We start from the raw sequence: 19,066 nt of genomic DNA on the forward strand, positions 1-19,066 counted from the left end.
AGTTCAGCTAGCAACTATTGCAATAATGCATGACATTCTGAGCTTTGTGTTGTTTTTATGACTTCATGCAAATTGATATTACTTCACAGGTGAGTATAAAAATGGGGTCCCTGCTCCAAAGCAGTGTAAATAGAAGCAGCAGCAAAATCACTCAGAGAAAACATACTGTCATAGAGAACAAGAGAATGTTAAAGACCAAGTCACAGAACGCAGGTAAACCAAAGAGAAAAAAAAATGTTCTGCTTACCCATGCTTAATGAAAAACGATAATTTTTGCTATTTTTAAATAAATGGAAATGTGAAAGTAAAAGCATTTAAAAAGATGACTAGATATATTAATATTATGAAAAAATAAGCAGGAAGCTGCAGTGCACTGGTGCTGATATCATCCATGAGTTCTGAAGTTTTCGTGACTGACTTGATTTGCCGGATTGCTCATTCCCACTGATCAGTGAAAGCAGGAAAAAAAAAAAAAAAAGCCAAACTGCAGCTCCTGTGAAGAGAGTTAGCTTCTCAGCTTCTCACACTGCCTGAAACAGGGTCTGATCTGCATCACACAACATTGATTATTCAATGTAATTTGCATAAGAAGAAAAAAATCCCACTGCAAACATTTGCTGCCTCAGTTACAAAAGGTTTGCTTAAACATCTTTGTTAAGCAGGGCAGGGCAGGCAGGGGAGGTATATACTAGCATAAATTCTTTGGAGACTGGCTGAGTAGCAGAATTCAGGAATTTAAGCCTATTCTTCCTTCCCGACAAGAACTCAGAAGAAGGTAGAGGGAATGTTAGCCTGTCACATTCCCTTCTACAAGCCTCCATCTCTTTTGTAATACAGAACATTTTGCAGTTTTACTGTTTGCTTTCATTTTCACGGCTGCTTTCTCATCAGATTCTCTGTATTTGTTTCAGACAATGAACATCATTTCCAAAGGTAGCAAACGCTATTTCTTTTGATCTTCCAAAGTGTTGAGATATAACTGATATCTTCATACCTTAAAAAATAATTCTTAATACACTGTAGAAGCTGAAGAAAAATAATTGCCTATCTGAGGAATGACTGACTCTATTCACCAACATGTGAAAAAGCAAAGTGCTCTGATATTCGTGGCTAGAATGTCCTTAGAATGGCAAATGGTCACTTTTCTCAATTTAGCTGTTTTATTTGCATTGTTACTCTTTTCAACTAAGACTGCTATGTGTAGTGGCAGAAATAAAAAAGAAAATCCTAAAGAACAAAATGTATCTCTTCTGAACTCCACATGCACTCATCATCACTCAGAGTACATACAAGAAAACAGCATGGTAGTAGTAATGGCTACAGCATGTTTTTATGTTTTACATCAAAATTACAAACACATCCAACGGTCATAGTGCTTATTCCATAATTCCAATGATTTAATGAAATGTTAATTATTGCATAGACCTCAGGAAGTCACCTTTTACTCTCTTTGCACTCCTAACAACCTTTGACATAAGGTGTGACAAACTGATTCCAAAAGTAGTTGCAGGAAAAAGGGCAGGAAAGCTCTGCTCTGCCTTGTGGGTGTTGTAGTCTTTCTGCTGACTATCTGCCTAGTCAGAAATAGGAAGCTGGACTCTAAGTCCCATAGCTCCCACTAGAGCCTACTGCACAGGCTCAGAGACCATATGCTCCGAGGGGGTGACTACATTGTGTCTATTGTATGGTTGTTGTTTTTTTTTTGTTGTTGTTGTTGTTTTTCCTTGGCATTTTGTACGTTTCACAGGAGGTTTAAATCGGGAGGTTTAAATCGGCATGGCAGATGAGCAAGAAATTATGTGCAAACTCGAGAGCATCAAGGAGATCAGGTACGTTTGCTTTGTGCCGCATCAGTTACTTGAAACAGCTTTCTCAGGGGAGTGGAGGAGTTGCATCGATCTGAAAGTACCTATTGTGCCCCCGAGGGAAAGCAAACCACCCCTGGGCTTTATGATAAGAGCTGAAATTGCATTTTTCTAAATAGGGCAGGAGCATCTGCAACCGGGAAGTGGCAGCAGAAGGTGCAGCAAAGGGCAATGATGGTCATACATTTCCAGAGAATTAGCTCAATGACACCGTAACACGAGAGGGAAGAATGTGGGGGTGGTGTTGGGCTGCAGGTGTTTTCTTTTAAGCATTTTGAAGTATTATTTCGCATTCCTGAGTCGCTCTGTCATAAATCTATTATTTTGCCTTGCCCACTCCCATCATTCCCTGGCAGGAGCCTTAACAAGCTGGGAAAGGAAGGGCAGAAAGCAAACAGAGCATGACAGCAAAAGCCAAGGATGGATGTGCCCCTGAGAATGGCATGTTTAAGTGTCTGAGCAGGACATGGATGTCTGGGCACAGCCAGGCAGAGACCAGTGGGAGGATGTGTGGCTGCTCAACTGTCAGGGTGGCCGATCTCCCTGGGCAGTCAGTGCTGGAGGTCAGCTTTAGCTGGGATTGCAGCCTGCGAGGGAGTGTGGAATTTGTGCGTGTGCTAGGAGGGGGGAGCATCGGAGCCTGTGCAGTAGCCAGTGTTTATCTGGTTTCTTTCTACTCTCCCTTTCCTGGGCAGAGATGTGGCCCTCTACCTAGAGGCAGAGAGATGGCTAAGGTGGGCAGGGAGAGCAAGAAGTCTTCCTACCTGCTGTTTCTGGCCACCACCCTGAAGTGGTGAGCAGGGCCACGTGTACTGGGGTGACAGAGTGCCGTGGTGGTGATGGATGAGGACATGACAGCATGGGCTTTCTCTGCCATCATCTTGAGAATCTGCCACAAGGCAGGCAGCTGTCTCTCTCTGCTTTTCTGTGCAACACGACACATGAAGAATTTGTACATAGTGTTCTTTGTACGGTGAATTGCAGAATGCCTCGAAGAAGGGCGGGAGTCATAAACAATGAACAGCAACATATGTGCCCATGTTGGGTGTATGTATTTTTCTGAGCTTTAGGTAGGACATTTTCACTCTTTGACACAGGACACTGATATTCAGGATAGGGCCTGAGCTGTCTATATTTAGCAGGAATTCATGCACCCAACAGCCAGAATGCATTACAAAGAAAGTGATTTGGTATGTAGCCAGGAGCTGAAAGGTGAGGTGGTGGTGGGTAACCCCAGAGTGGAAGGAAGTGTTTTGGGGCATGACAACTGAAGACAGGCTATCAGTGGGGATATTTGCGAGAGAAGCAGGGGACAAAGGTGCTGCTGCCTGGCCCTGCACGCACATGGCTGCAGAGACATCTTTCTGGCTGTTAACAGCACCTCTAGCAAGCACACTTCACCTGTGGAAAGAGGTGAATTAGGCAGCAATGTATGGGCCTCGGCCTTCTTCACTTGATACCATGAAGATGAACCAAGATCAGGCAAAAATTTTTATCTAACATCCCAAAACTACATGTAGAAAGAGATGGAATAACACATGCTTTTCAGAAAAAGAACAACACTTTTCTACGTAACTGTTATTGGACGGGCTCCTTTAAAATACAGATCTAAATATGGCCTATTACAGTTTGAGGTACAAATATTCTAACACTGGCTTTAAATATCTCATTAAATTATCTTTCCAGACAAAGTGGTATCCTATATTTGGAAATTTATGATGCATTCAATTTTATGACAGTATATTCAAATGGGACATTTAAACTGTAATTAGGACATTTTTTATATTAGTTTATGGTATAAGGTACTGTAAAGGTGACATTACTACCTTTATTGTACAATGAGGTATCAAGAAATTTGCTTGAATATATTTTAATTTAAAAAATCAAAAGCAAATCCTGCCTGCAGCATTCTTGACAATTTTGAGTCTCCTTTCACAAAATGTGTTCAAATAAACTACCTATTTAAAATGTCTTCTCATTCTGTGAAAAAAAAAATCATTCAAAATTGCTATAAGAAACTCTTATCTTTACAAAGCAAACACACCTTTGATGGATTTGGCAGGCTTTATTTTAATCTGCGTTCCATGTACTATTCTATAGGCAAAGGAAAACAAACAAACAAACAAAAAAGCCCTCACAATTAAAATCAAAGAAATTGCCAATTTCTGTAGCTGCACTCTGTCATTTATTAAAGGCAGCTCAGCTGGGTTTTTGATGGAATTCTGGAAAAAAAAAACCAACTATATTCTCAAAACCTGTATACATAGATTCAAAAAAGACATAATTTGCTGGAATTGCTGTTGTCAGTAAATGTATATATGTGCCACCAATCCAAACGTATCTGCACATGCTTATTGATATGCATTGAGTAGTTTCACAGAACTAACCTTAGTTGTAAAATTAAGCAAATACATAAAGACTGGACCTCAGTGTTCTGACTGGGAGGAGATCAAAGAGAATGAGAGCGAACTTACCCATCACAGATGCTATTTTCACTGCTCAATGCCCTACTGTGGTATTAAGTAGTCACTTAGCGCCTACCCTTACCATTGCAATCTAAGAACTTAAATAGAAGGGCAAAGAACACGAGAGAGCAGAATTCATTAGGCAGTGTAGAAATCACAACCGCAGTTTTTGTTTCAAAACATCACAGCATTTTGCTTGATGCTAACAGAGTTCTAATTTGTATGCACTTTTTCTTTCCTATACCAAAAGCTAATCATTTGGTCTGAAACAATCCCCTGCAATGCATTTGTTGTGGCAGTTTGGCAGAGCGCAGAGGCCAGTGACTAGTAACAGTGAGGAAAGTGATCAATTTCCATTTTCTCGGGTGAATGCATTCCATAAATACAAGAGAGGAAACAGGGATAAAACTGGGGACAAGTACTCCCAGTTTCAGTAATCAAAGCTGGTATTGCTAAGTATATGGAAACAACGAGGCTGAATGAAAACAGGAGTAGCTGGTTGGAGGATACTTTTTAGTGGGATATTGCCACATTTAAAATAGAAGACAGAGATGATCTCTTTTACTGGTTTGAGTCCAATATTCATGTTCAGACTAGTAAATACTCTTCAGACTAGTGAGTACTGAGACTGAGGGACTACCTCATTGCAGCCTACAGCTTCTTCTCAAGGGGAGCAGAGGGGCAGGCGCTGATCTCTTCTCTTTGGTGACAGTGACAGGACCTGAGGAAAGGGCATGGAGCTAGAACACGGCCAGTTCTGGTTGGGCGTTAGGAAAGCCTGCCCGAGTTCAAGAAGCCTTTGGCCAACACTCTCAAACATACAATCTGATTTTTAGCTGGTCCTGTGTGGAGCCAGGAGTTGGGCTCAATGATCCTTGTGGGTTCCTTCCATCTGAGGATATTCTGTGATTCTAGGACATTCCAGCTAACTTTGATAACTTTTGTGGTCCTCCTCTGGTCTGGCTTTAACAGGTCCACATCTTTCTCATGCTGAGGGCTTCAGAGCTGGATGCTGTACTGCAGGTGGGGTCTCACAGGGTCAGAATAGAGGGGGAGAACCAACTCCCTCTTAGTTCTGAATACGTTTTGAAGAAGTTATTTATGATACTGTTTTTATTTCTTGTAGCTTTATAAGCTCCTGAAATGAGAGAGAGAACAACTTTGACTATAATTCTTGAAATAGATAATGAGAGTTAGTTGTCCCAGGGACTGACCCAGCTTTCTGCCATTCTCTTCAGCAAATGGTGGAAGACTGTTGTGCCAGTTCCCTATGCCAGTTATGTTACTGAGGCAGTCAGTAAAAGGATTAACAAAACTTGGGGCATAAGTGTTTACTGTACTCATTGAGACTGATTTGGAGAACAGGAACAAAGGATTCAAAGGCACATGTGAGTCTTCCCAAGAGGGAGGGTGACAGGCAAGATCTGGTCGGAATAGTCAGAAGCAAGAATAGAATCTATACAGACACTTGCCATATACTTTAAAGAAGAGTCCTCAGGCTAGCTCTAAAATTTCTTTTGGCATCTTGGTTGGAGCAGGAGAAAACAGTAACTCTGTTAAAGACAAGGATAACAAGGAAGGTCAGAGGTGGTACTGTACAATTACCTGAAATGTGACATTGGAGGTTCTTGTTATAAACATTTAAGTGTTGTTGACACCTGGGTTATGGCATATCATATTCTAACCTAAAGTACAGGAAAAATAACTAAGGCTTCTTGGTTAACTAAATCACAGAATCACAGAATCACAGAAACAAGACCAGGAACAAGAACAGTTTGTTTGCTCTGTTCAGTGACTAGTACAACTGCTGAATCACAAGAGCAGTAGACTGTTCTGCTGCTTAAAGCTGTCTGATGACTGAAACTCACACCCCTTAATTGTTAGCTTTGCAGAGGGAGCAATGGACAGGGTTTCTGAACACTTTTGCAATGGAATGACAGATTGGCCCTTTTTTTTTTTTAATTAGAATGCAGGACACTGGTAGAAACATTTACAATACGTGAAATGTACGAGATTTTACAAAGAACCAAGAACTTGTCATGGTGTACCTACAAGTGGGATGTTGGTGGTGAATGTCATCTTGGGTTTTTACTACTCTGACATGTCATTGCTCTGGAATTTTCTTTAATCTGAACTTGAAGTTAGCATTGTAGCAGTTCAAATTACTGTCCACATAGTAGTAGTCAATGTATAGGATATTATAGTAACTTCCATTTCATTTTAAATATCTCAGAATCCTGTTTTAAATCTTTCATATTTTCTGGATTTCTCTACTTTGGAACTAGGTTTTAATCTCATTTAACTGATACAGTAGAACTCTCAGTACAAATTCTCTGAATCTGCAGTAACTATTACATTTTTACAATGTACTCTTAATTTCATATTTCTGTATACGCAAGTTTGATATAATCTCATACATTAGAAATGCTCAGCAAAAGAGCTGGGATTAGAATTCAGTTCTCTCATTGCACCTTATGTTTTTTCAGACATACTTAGTTTCATTCTTGTCTATTACTGCTACCTGCTTCTTCCATCTATTCATGTATAAAGTGACACCTTGACAAATATTTTGCAGTGACTTTATGTTGTCTCTCTATATTTGTAATTATCACTTGGATCCAGGAATAAGACTTTGCAGATGGAAAAAATAAAGGCACGACTGAAAGCAGAATTTGAAGCATTGGAGTCTGAGGAGAGGCACCTGAAAGAATACAAACAGGAAATGGACCTGCTGCTGCAAGAGAAGATGGCCCATGTGGAGGAGCTGCGTCTGATCCATGCTGATATTAATGTGGTATGCAACAGTCCAGCTGCAGGCAGTCTAAGACAGTTGTATATGAATCAAGCCACAGGTTGTAGAATTGCATGCAATGTGCAATGTGCAATTCACACACCAAACTATGATTGGTTGAATAATCTGGACTTTACAGCACCATCCTAGGATCCTACAAAAAGTGCCAATTAAATTTACTTCATGCTAATTGTTTTTTTCCTGTCTGAAAGGTGGGATATTTTATAATGTGAGCTTAGAAACCATTTGGACGAAGGGGTTATATTGCCAAGCCCATTCTAGCTATTACCTCACTATTAGTCATAGTAACATAATTCTGACAGTCCCATAGAAAACCATTCTTCCTGTTAGTCTCTTCTCATCCAGCAGCTGAAGGCAGCTAGCTGGGACTTTTGATTGCTTTTTGTTTTGGTTTGGTTTTTATGTTTTGTATTTTTTTTCTGAAGAAAAGGGATTTGGGGAAAACATATGGCATTTGTGAAGTTCTTAGCAAGAGTTTACCTTCATCACTGAGTAGAACTACCAAACATTACCAGAGTACAGTAAGAAGCACCAGCCAGAAGGAAATTAATACAATTATAATTAATTAATTATAAGAGAATCTATTTCAGATGGAGAACACTATCAAGCAATCTGAGAATGATCTCAACAAGCTCTTGGAATCTACTCGTCGCCTGCATGAGGAGTACAAACCCCTGAAGGAGCATGTAGATGCTCTGCGGATGACTCTGGGCTTGCAGAGGCTGCCAGATCTGTGTGAGGAGGAAGAGAAACTGTCCCTTGAGTAAGTCTCCAAAACAAACATTATCTGGGTTTATATTTATAAATCTAACTAATAATCTAGCTCTTAATTTTATTCTTTGGTTTTGTCATTCTGCTTTGGTAGGTGGAAGAAAGAACTTAACAGGTATGCATGAAAAGAAAAAGTTATCAAAAAGGAGATGTGGGAGCACATGTATATGATAACATTATTTTAATTTGTTGGAAGTTAGATTATTCCAAGCTGCAAACTCTACATATGATGTGTAAAAATTCGAGAGTTTTTGTTTGTCTAGATTTTATATTGTATATTGTTTTTTCTAACAAGGTATTTTTTTCCTGATTTTTTTTTTTTTTTGCTTATTTAGCAGAGATAGAAGACAATACAAGAAAGGCATACAAAGCAATTATTCTTCAGTTGATTTGTGGTCCTCCTAGTCACATTTGATTTTTTTTTTTTTGCTGCATGCATATGGCAGTGCCATTTAGACATCTACCTGTGACCATAAAAACTAAAAGTTTACCCTAGATGTGAAATAGATTTGGATAATGACATCAGTTTCATTTTTCAAGGCGTAACCTAGAAGGTGGCAGAATTAGCTACTATTCAAAGAGCAGTGTCCTTTGTTTAACAGATCAGTTTTAAATGCAATTGATGTTTTAAGAAAACTACATTTCTTAATGCCCAGCACATTTGGCATCACTTTAACTGACGCACAGTTTTCAAGATTTCTCAGGATTTCTTCAGAAATGCAGTTTTCTGTTCAAAGCAGCTTGACACCACAAAGAAATGTATAAATCTGTTGCATTAAAAATATTAACAGAATAAAAATAGAAATAGAGAGTTTGACAGTGGTACATCTAAAGCTGTTAAAGATTAAGTATGTACACTGTATATTTTCTAGCCTATTAGTTTTATATTTAGTTGTAAATCAAGATGCCTTAGAAGCTAACAGTCATTTCCATTCTTCTTAAATCTGTCTGATGTGCTCAAATGTAGAGGAACATACCAGCAACTCTATTTAAGAATTAGTCCAAGAGGTGTCTAAATGTAGGCAATTTGATTCTAATGGGGAAATGTAATAGAGAAATATGGTCCATTATATTTTAACACATATTATCCCTTAAAAATAATGAAATAGTCCAGAAGGTGTTTATTTTTATTTATTTATTTATTTTGGTCTAGCTACTTTGAAAAGCAGAAAGCAGAATGGCAGACAGAACCACAGGAGCCTCCCATTCCAGAATCTCTGGCTGCAGCTGCAGCAGCTGCCCAACAGCTGCAAGTGGCTAGGAAACAAGATACCAGACAGACAGCAACTTTCAGACAACAGCCACCTCCAATGAAGGTCAGGAGATGGAATGTGCTGTTTTTTCTCTCGTGTCATTGAAATATACAATCTTTATAAAATTGATCAGTAGTTACAAAAAGTAAAAATTATGCGTCCTGATTCTGATTTTTTTTTCTTCAGGAGTTCATATCAAAAGCAATCACAGCAGACTTAAACTAGTAGCACCAGTCATCAAGGGTTCACAAGGCTTTATTTTGACTCCTTTATGACCTAAGAATCTCCATAGAGATGCAGGCAATTCTCACTTTGTGTTTCATGTGAGAGAAAGGCATGGAAGAAAGATGCTGGGTAAAAGAAAGACCAATAGCTGGGAGGTAATCCACAATGGATACATATTAGAAGCAATGCACATATTTTAGGAGGAAATACAACTATTCGTGGTAGAAATTACCAGAGAAGGTTATTGATTCTGTACTTGTTGGTATCTTCAAATCAAGATTAATACGTGGATTAGTTCAACCTAACTGTAAGCACTTAAGTGAGGTGTACTACTTTGAACAGTCATACTCAGCTCTTTCTGTAGTCAGTAGAAACAGAAAAGTAATTGCATACTATCCATCCCACCCTAGTTTCAAAGATTCATGAACTAGGAACGCAAACTCAGGTATGTATATTTCATAGTTATGTACTTACTATCTAGAGTTAGGTCAGCAAAAATCCTTTCTGAGAGTAATACACTTCAGTCAAATGGAAGTTTGAGGGCTGAGTATGGAACAAAAAGGTAGAGTGCTGTATCTTGTGTTAAATATGTAGAATTAATCTAATCACCCTCTCTGCCTTGAATGCTGTGAAATTGCAGTCAGACGTCACTATAACTTCTCTGACTCAGTGAACTATTACCCTTGTAGACATATTTAAAGCACATGGAAAGCTTAAAATGAAATGGAATTTAGTTCTGAGATTATTAATACAGGCCTGACCCATGTGTTTACTGAACTGTAGTTTAAATACAATGAGATACATTACTTTTTCCTTTGGCCTGAAGTTACTGTACAGTCTAGAGACCTGGATATAAAATTTAGCATTGGATTGCCCTTAAAGGCAAGAAGTCTTGCCTTGGTTATTCTTTTCAGTATTGATACTCAATAACCCATGTATCAATGCCACTTAAATGTTTATAACAAAAGGCTGCAATGTCGCATTTCAGGCATGTTTATCGTGTCACCAACAAATTCATCGGAATGCACCCATATGTCCACTCTGCAAAGCAAAGAGCCGATCTCGGAATCCCAAAAAGCCCAAGAGGAAACAGGATGAATGAAACCCAGAAGACTGACAAGCAAAATGTGACCTCTTCCAATACCCTTCCAGTAGAACTGTAAATTTGGCCAGACTTTACTGAAGTGCAGACTCAAGTATGACCAACCCTTTGTTTTCTATCCAATGCAATGTAAGCACAATGTTCCTGTCCTGTCTTAATTTCCTTCTGGCCCTTAGGATTTAGTTTTAAGAAAATAAGTACTAATGGTGCTACAATCTTAACATTTCAGTCATTCCATCTTTTGGACTCATAAGCAACACAGAATTCTTACACAGCTATCCTAAATGCCAGACTACACCTACTGGCCAAATGTGATTACTACAAATGCTTTTATGTCTAAAAACAGATGTTACTAAAAGATTATTCTTATTTTCCTATTTTCTGATAATAGGAGACTATTTGAAATGCAGAAAAATCTGTTTGTTTGTTTGTTTCACGAAAGAACAATTTGTTTGCCATGCTGGTATGATTGTGTAGGCTTGGGTATCAAGTAGAACTTTTTTTTTTTTTTTTTTTTTAATATGGGACATGTTCAGGAAAAAAAGAAATGGTTTATACAAGAAATCAGTGTATTAAGGCCACAAGTGAATTTTGATTTACTGGAGTTTGATTGTATCGTTCCATCAAATTTGGCTTAACATTTGGAGGAGGGATCCAGTTATAGTCTGTGTGTGAAGTACTAAAAATTACATAATTTGTGTCATCTTTAGCATCTTAATGTGATATTATTTTCAGCAGTCAGAAGACTAATTTATTTAAATATAAGGTTTAAATGAATACATTAGTAGTCCTCCTAGGCTCTAGGGCAAACAAGCTCACTGTAGTTCTCTAGGAAACATGCATCAAATACCCCAAACTTCTACGTCCACAGACTGCAACAGTAGCCATTCTGCACGTCTCCCCTTCCTGGTTTCTATAGCAGAAATCTTTGGCAGAGGTATTATCTGTTGGATCACAGGGAAGTTCAATATCATGTGCTGGTAACAGTGTCAACTAAAAAATGATGTATTTCACTAGAACTGTCTGTTTTTTGCTTCTTTTTTATTTTTATTTTTTGGGGGGGAGGGGTTGTTTTTCTCCCTGACCAAAACTTCCCATTGTTGTATCTTTTAATAAGCCATTATGAGGTTAGTTTTATTTCATCCTGTATTTTTTTTTCTTGCTCTGCATGTGTGACAAAAGAACCCCAATTAGAGGATCCTGCAGACCCCTCCCTTTATCTCTGTCTTCCCTATTTCATCTGATGCAGCTGCAGTTTCTCCAACAGGGAGGGTGGCAGCAACCCAACTACAGAACAGGGCCTTCAGACTTACTTATTTCTAATTCCAGTTTTGTCACGAACTTTTTTGACTAAACTGATCTTAAGTGTTATATATTCTTTTCACTAAGTTCAGGAGACAGGGACTGCCTGTTTGCATTCAGCCTCTCTTTTTAGCCCATGTTTTCCTGTATTATTATGCTAGAATGGATATATTGAGAATTTTGCTTGTTAAAAAGGAAGGACAAGGAAGCCCCAGGTCTCTGGTAAGAACTTTGCTAAGTGCTATGGACTCTACAAATACACATAAAACACTTTTGCTGTCCAAATCACACACATTGCTATTAATTTCCAAACTCATCCATAAAATACGTGAATATTTTATTGAATATAGCCTTATAGCTTATGCCAAGTTCAGTCAGTATTCTCCCATTTTAATGTTTGATAGCCAAATAAATATCTGTCAACAGCAGAGGCAGAATATGGACTATGTTTCCCTGACAACATGTAAAAAGCAGATTCTGTGAGCTGCTTTACTGGGATTTGGTCTCTGAGTGATGATGGAGAGCATGACCCCATCCTCCCTTCACGAGAATGCAGTAGTGTCCTAACTATCCTTCTGCATGTTTCCAACACAAATACTGGATTCTGTTTTTAAATGTCAGAGAGGCCATATGCTGTGTATCCTACTCAGAGCAATTCCTACTGAGCTTAAAGGAAAACATACACAGAGTTAAAGAACAGCATATGGACTCTTTCCTCCAAACTGCACGCATGGAAGCAGCATACTTTTATGGTAGATATTGCTAAGTTTCAGAAGTAGTGACAATGGAGAGTGGGTGAATGGCTTGCAATGAAGTAGTGCATGAAGAGGCATAGATATGCAGAACTGACTTACAGTCCTGAAAGTTCCAAAATAGATGGGGTTAGTCCTAACTGTTCTTACTTTGCTGTTACTTTGCCAGGTTCTTTGTTTCTTTGGAGATCTCTAGAGCTCTAAACTGAAGCATGCTTAATGATTCCTAACATCATTCCTAAACACCATTTCCTAACTCTGTATTTTTACTTTTTTCTTTTTTTAACTAGTCCCTAGTGCCCTCATGTTTAACAAGTTTTTTTATGATTATCTTTAAAGAGACAAAGTGTATGACATAGTGTGTTTGTATCAATCACATACTAGTGTTTAGACATTTGTTTTCACATCCTTTATGAAGTTCAGTCACATGAATAGTTCTTGTTGCTGAGGATGAGTCAAACTACTTCAAGAAGACAAAATCCGTATTATTTAATAAGGGATACTGGGATCATAGGGAAGGGGGGAAGCAGTATCTTTCTTAGGGAACTGTTAATCTTTTCTCTCACAGATTAATTAAGAAAGGTAACTGAAGAGCTCTTCTTGTGACAACCTTGGCCCTTTTTCTCCCTGCCACCTTTCTCAAGAGACTTGAGAGATAATTATGAAATCCTGAATCCTTGTTCTGTTAATCAGAGAAGGAAGCTGTCTGAAGAACGGTTTTTACTATAAAACTACGGCACTTCTGCACTGTGAAGCAACAATGGCCTTTTCCTTTGTACCTAAAGTTTTTTTCAGGATATTTCTTCACTTGTCTTAAATTCATTCTTATTTAGCTTAGATTCTCTTGATAGCCACAAAGAAACCCCTCTTGTGGATGCTGAGAGGCTATTTAAGCCTTGAATAGTTTACAGGACTTTTATATTACTAACCTTTGGTTTGACCCTGGCTTTGTCATTCCCTTTTCAATGAGTAATCAAATGATAACAGAATCACTGGACTCTTCTGTTGTAGATGGTTTCCAGGGCTGTTCCCTACTTCCTCACTTGCTTCAAATGGTATAGTCCTGTTCTTTTGCAACCAAGTGGCACAGAATTCACAAGCCACCACCCTGCCATAAGATCACACTAAAAGGATGAGAGCATTGTACTGTGTTTAATGACTTCAGAAGTATTCACACCCAGGTCAGGGTTGAGTAGTTGTTCAAACTTTAGTGCCAAGGACACCGTTATCTGTAGAGAAAAGCCAAATTCTAACACTTGCGCTTACTGAATTTTAACTTTAGCTTTCTAAATAGCACACTTGTGGCTGACTGAACCTGCCGATGGCTTCAAGTTACAGAATCTGCTTGTGAAAGAATAGCAATAGAGGTGCTGTTCTAAATACCCAACTAATCAAGAAGTCAAGACTTTTTTATTACTTTAAATAAATAAATGAAAGTGCTTTCTCTTATCTTACAGTTTTGTAAGTCCTCCAACATAGGTTTTCCATGTTAGCAGTTAGATATTTTAGCAATACCTGGAGTTTCACTGGCTTCTGTGTTCTAAATATTTTATTCTTCTGACCAGGAGTAACCTGTTAAAGTTGTCTGTACAGTCCTTTTTAATAAATGTTTGTTACATGTCATGCTTTCTTCATGCAGAGTATTTTCACAACTGTTATTTGCTTTTGCTACTGAGAAGCAGCTGTATCCTGAAAGGTAAATCCCAGATCTCTAATTTTACAGTATGCAATTAGCCCCAATTCCGTTATACCTTCATAGAAACTTTATGGTCATAAATATGGGGAAAGAAATACCTGTGAGCTTAGAAAGTAGAAAGGAAAAAGAAATAGCAAGACAGACTTTAACCTAACCAAAGTTCTCAGTAACATTTATTGAACACAAAACACTGTGTGCTTAGGCTCCAAGATCTCTGCAAATGCATAACAGTCACAGAAACGACATCCATTTTCATGTTTGTTTGTTCTTTCTTCTTGGTCTCACCCACATGACCTGGGCTTGGCATGGCGAACGGAAGTGCTAAACCTTGATTGGGAAGGTGAGTGGAGAAAAGTTGAAAAACAGGAATGTTTTTTGGTTTGGTAGTCTATTGGTCGACCTCTGTGTGTCTCTTCAGGTGATGAAGAAACTAGCAACATCCTTGTAGTTTTCTGTGGTCCACACTGAGGATGGATTCTGACCCCTGAGAATTAAGTCAAGGGGTAAATACTGTGTGTGTTGGGGGTGGTTGGCAGGGGGAGGCGGGGAGTTGCCTAGCAGATTGTCTATCTGACGTCAGCAGCAGAGCAGGTCAGTTGACTACCATTTTGCTTCTGAGGAGGGTGTTGCACTGGAAGCAGCTTGGCTGGTGTGTCATTCCTTAGAAGGAACCATTCAAAGGAAACAAAGGAGAAAAAAAAAGGGTGGGAGGAGGAGAGAGGAGGAGGGGTGGTATTTAATCCCCACCAGAAGAATTCTTATTAGTTTATGATTTTGATTGCTTTTCTTAATAATTATAGGGGGTGGGGAGAGAGAGAGAGATGATGCATTTTAAGCTTATCTAAGTAATGGGTTAGTGATAGGACGGAGGGAAAATCAGCATTCCCAATTAATCCAGAACGTCTCTCGAGTTCTGTCTCGCAACAATTGTTGTATTTGCACCCAGATGCCTAGAAACACTGACGAGGCCTTGTCCCCGATTGCTATTCTGTTAGCAGCAGTAACTGTGTCTGGATTCTCTAGAATTCTAAAAATGACGCATCATACTCAGTCCCGGGCAAGAACAGATTTTGAAGTTGAGCTCCCTACCCATAATCCTGGCTACAACATAGCATGTTGTCAAAGCTGCATTTTAAACGACACTGACAAAAACTCACGGGACAATAGTAGTGACCCCTGGGTATGGAAATGTTATCCATGAAGTAGGGAATTATCCGTACTGTACCGAGTATGGTAGCTACGGGGATGCTAATATACACAATGCACACCAGATACAACGGGAGAATCCCGTAACCAAATGGCCTGTCCCGAATGGCAAGGGGTGGAAATTGCGATTCTCAGGAGATGTACTAAGAGTCTTGGGTTCCTTTTCTGCGTTCCCCCTAAGGTCTTGGGTACATTGGATTCACCCTGGGAAGGACATATTGCTCAGGGCAGTTATTTCCTACCTGAGACAACGTGGGGTGTGTTCTGCTGTTTTCACTTGTGGTTTTCAGCACGGTTTACACTGCTTCCGTTATTGAGAAAATGGTTTGGGAAGATGTGTCTGCCGTTTCTCAAGATTTTCTGCCACTGCCTGCTGGCAGAAAAAATCAGTAATGCAGGTGGAGCCATGTAGGACTTCCCCGAGGTAAGCCTTCAACGGACGGGGACCCTAAACTTGTGCACTGAGCATTCAAGACAAATGTCTGTGGCACAAAGATCAAGGATGACTTCTCAGAGGTAAGCAGCTTTCCCTTTGTCTCCCCATCCTCTCAGGAGCCGTCTTTACTATGGTTGTACACACTGCAGGCTCACAACACTCGTTTTCTCCTCTACTTAGTATTCCTAGTCCCTGACTGGTGGTGGGTCAAAGTCTACGGGTTGATGTGTTTCCAAATTGAAAGAGATGAGTACATCTATTTAAGGTGACATCTAGTAGGATCGTTTAAAGTGAATTAATCTATATAGTAGTAGGTGCCTTTATTGCATGCAGCTCTTCTTCAGGTGAGTAATTCTTATAGCATAAGTAATTCTTTTCCCATGTTTCATTCATGGTGTTTGTAGCGTGCCTCTTTATGTGTGTGTTTGGCCTGGAGCTGTCCTGCCTGGCAATTAGTGATGGTAGCTAAAGCGGAGTTCCATCAGTGCAATAATCCATTGTCCTGACTGTTTTGGAAAAGACATCTGGTCTGTCTCTGGGCGAATACTCAAGCTCTGGGCGAGTACTCAAGGGCAGCTGGCACAGAGTCTTTTTGCTTTTTTTCCAGCAGTAGGTAAACATTAGGAGGAACCAGTCAAAGGAAACAGCGCTTTCTGGAACCGTCAAGTTCTTGTTCGGCAACTTAGTGACTGGTTTGATCTACTTCACAGGTGTAGAGGCAAGTGGACTGCTCTTTTGAAATAATAAAATTAAAAACATAAAGTTTGTCAAACATGGCAGTGCATGTTTGCAGTCTGTTTATTGCTTTTGCCAGTGGTAGATAACATTTATAAGGAATCGGTCAAAGGAAAGAGTGCCTTCTGGAACTGTGACGCTCTGTGTTGGCAACTCGATGACTGGCTGGACCTACTGTCCATCTCCAGAGGGAAGCAGATTGCTGTTTTGAAATTAAAAAATACTAATAAAAAAAATAAAAATATGGTGCTGCTCTATGGTGCCCAGAGGACTGCCACTCTGCATGGCAGTTAAAAAGAATGTGGTTTGGAGATGGAGAGCGGCAGAGGTAAAGCGGCTGGGAAGAGAGACACAAGTATTGCAGTAGGTAGGCTGTGGTTATGAGGTGCCTCAGGATGTGCTTTTTGTCTTGTTTCCGCCCTTCCCTCGTGCAGCCTTGGAGAGATGAAGTCCCCATGGTGTGGAGTGGTGCAAAAAGGTGAGAGGGTTGTCAGCCCGGTCAGTTTCCTTCACCAATGCTTAGGCAAGTCTTTAAAGAGAAACAGCCTGGTTGCTTGTGCTGCACCCTGTTGAACTAAGCCAGACCAAAAACAGGGCTGCTGTTCCTCCTGCTCTCTTTGTCTCTTCTCATCTTGCAAAGGAATGGTCCAGCAATTCGGGTTAATAGGGGATAAGAGAACAAAGGGGTTTCAGAATAACTGCTAACTGTTATGACTATTGCATGGGGCACTATGCAAGTCTCTGACATCCAGCCAAGATGGAGAAAGGAGAAGGACAAGGGAAAAGCCTGGGAGGAAGACTATGAGCCTTCAGTACTAGAGACCCCCAGAGGGACCACCAGAGACTGGTAACTCATGCGCCAGTGGGCGGGTTCGGATTCCAGGAACTAATTATAATAACCCTGCCTTTTCTATAAGTAGTAATGAATATGTATTAGCCTAGGAGCATAAAAAACAGCCGCCTGATGTAACTTGTGTGCGTCTTGGTGGAGCAGAGACTCCCGGTGCACCCAGTGCTGTTTGCTTACCTCTTTTCATTTAATAAATTGTAAACTTTGATTATAATCCTGTTTGGGACTTAGTCATTTATTACAACAACCTTGTAAAATGCAGACAACCAGAATCCTTACCACCATTAGGCAGAAATCACGGTGTAAGAAACATTACCACCTCGAAGAGTAAAAGCCTCAAAAGAAATGTGACTTGTAACAGACCAGCAGCTGTGTATTTTCTGTGAAGCACCAGATAGAGTATGAACCTGGATTGCACAGTTAATGGGAAAACAGGGGAGGGTCCTGGTCCTTGGGAGGGGAAAAAAAAAAGTATATAAACTGTGTATGGAATTAGTAGGCGCCCTCCTGCTTGCGGGACCCCCGCCACTGTAATCTCAAATAAAAATGCTACTGTACTGAGATCCTCTCCTGAGCCTATGTTATTTTCCAAAGATTGATTCACGATTTTAAGGTTTCAGGGATAGGGCACTAGGGTTGGGTTTCAGGGTAAGCGTTCTCAGGGTTTATGTTTAGGATTTAAAAGTTTTTATGGTTGGAGTTTTAACAGTTAGGATTTTAGGGATTTGGGGGTTAGGGTTTTAAGGGTTTCAGGGTTAGTATGTTAGGGTTTTAGAGTTTTTTGGGTTGTAGCGTTGATAGGTTTTTTAGGGTTATGGTCTTAGGGTTTTATTTTTGGTCAGTTATTTAGGGTTAGAGTTTTAAGATCTTTTTTTTTTTTTTTTTCAGGTTAGGTTCTCCAGGGTTAGGGTTTTGAGTGTCTTAATGTTTTGAGTTGGCTTTGGGTTTTGAGCATCCTATTTTTTGGGGTTTGGGCATCTTAATTTTGTGGGTTTGGGATTTGAGCGTCTTAATTTATTGTGTTAGGGGTTTTAGGCATAGGTCTTCAGGGGTTTAGTGTGGTAAATAGTTTGAGTTAGGTCAGTAGGGGTTTCGAGGATTTTTAGGGTTAGGGCTTGAGGCTTTTTTGTGTAAGGGTCGTAAGGGCTAGGGTTACAGTGAGTGCTGTTAAATGGAGTTCTCGAAAACTCGGCCTCTGATTGGCCGTGCCGGCTGTCCAGGGAATTCTGGTAGGTGTAGTTTTCCGGCACCAGGCTTCCGGAAGGCCATGTTGAGTGCCCAGAGCATGTCGGGAAGTGTAGTTCTCGGGAACTAGGGTTAGGGTTAGAGGTTGGGGTAGGGGTTAGTGTAAGGGTTAGGGGGTTAGGGTTAGAGGGTTAGGGTTATGGGTTAGGGTTGTTAGGGTTAGGGTTTTTTTGGGATTTTTAGGGATTTTTTTTTCTGGGGATGAAATGGAATTAATTTTGTTGGTGTATAATCTGTTCTGCTCTAAATAAAAGTTTGAGCTAATTCCAGTTAAGAAAGTTCCAGTTACTTGCTGGGTCGTATTGTCCTTTTAATATTCAAAGCTGCAGCAAAAGCATGGGGATTGTTGCT

The 19,066-nt window shown here is 39.8% G+C and overlaps 1 protein-coding gene across 9 annotated transcripts; it reads left to right on the forward strand.

Annotated features, from left to right (window-relative positions):
* Window positions 1-1,761: 1,761 nt before the first annotated feature.
* ZC4H2 (zinc finger C4H2-type containing) lies at window positions 1,762-18,031 on the forward strand. Of its 9 annotated transcripts, none has more exons than XR_011101027.1 (8): window positions 1,762-1,829; window positions 6,953-7,124; window positions 7,733-7,905; window positions 9,067-9,229; window positions 10,380-10,622; window positions 14,187-14,243; window positions 14,563-14,583; window positions 14,662-18,031. XR_011101027.1 is itself a non-coding variant. In XM_068697041.1 (5 exons), the coding sequence occupies exons 1-5, from the start codon at window positions 1,777-1,779 to the stop codon at window positions 10,491-10,493; spliced, it is 675 nt and encodes a 224-aa protein (XP_068553142.1). In that variant the 5' UTR covers window positions 1,762-1,776; the 3' UTR covers window positions 10,494-14,170. The 9 variants fall into 9 exon arrangements, 1 of the variants encoding a protein (XP_068553142.1); XR_011101029.1 differs by having other exon boundaries at window positions 14,227-14,243; XR_011101024.1 differs by having other exon boundaries at window positions 14,187-16,603; window positions 17,055-18,031.
* Window positions 18,032-19,066: the final 1,035 nt, after the last annotated feature.

Source organism: Anas acuta, chromosome 13 (genome assembly GCF_963932015.1).
Source record: "Anas acuta chromosome 13, bAnaAcu1.1, whole genome shotgun sequence".
NCBI classification, from domain to species: domain Eukaryota; kingdom Metazoa; phylum Chordata; class Aves; order Anseriformes; family Anatidae; genus Anas; species Anas acuta.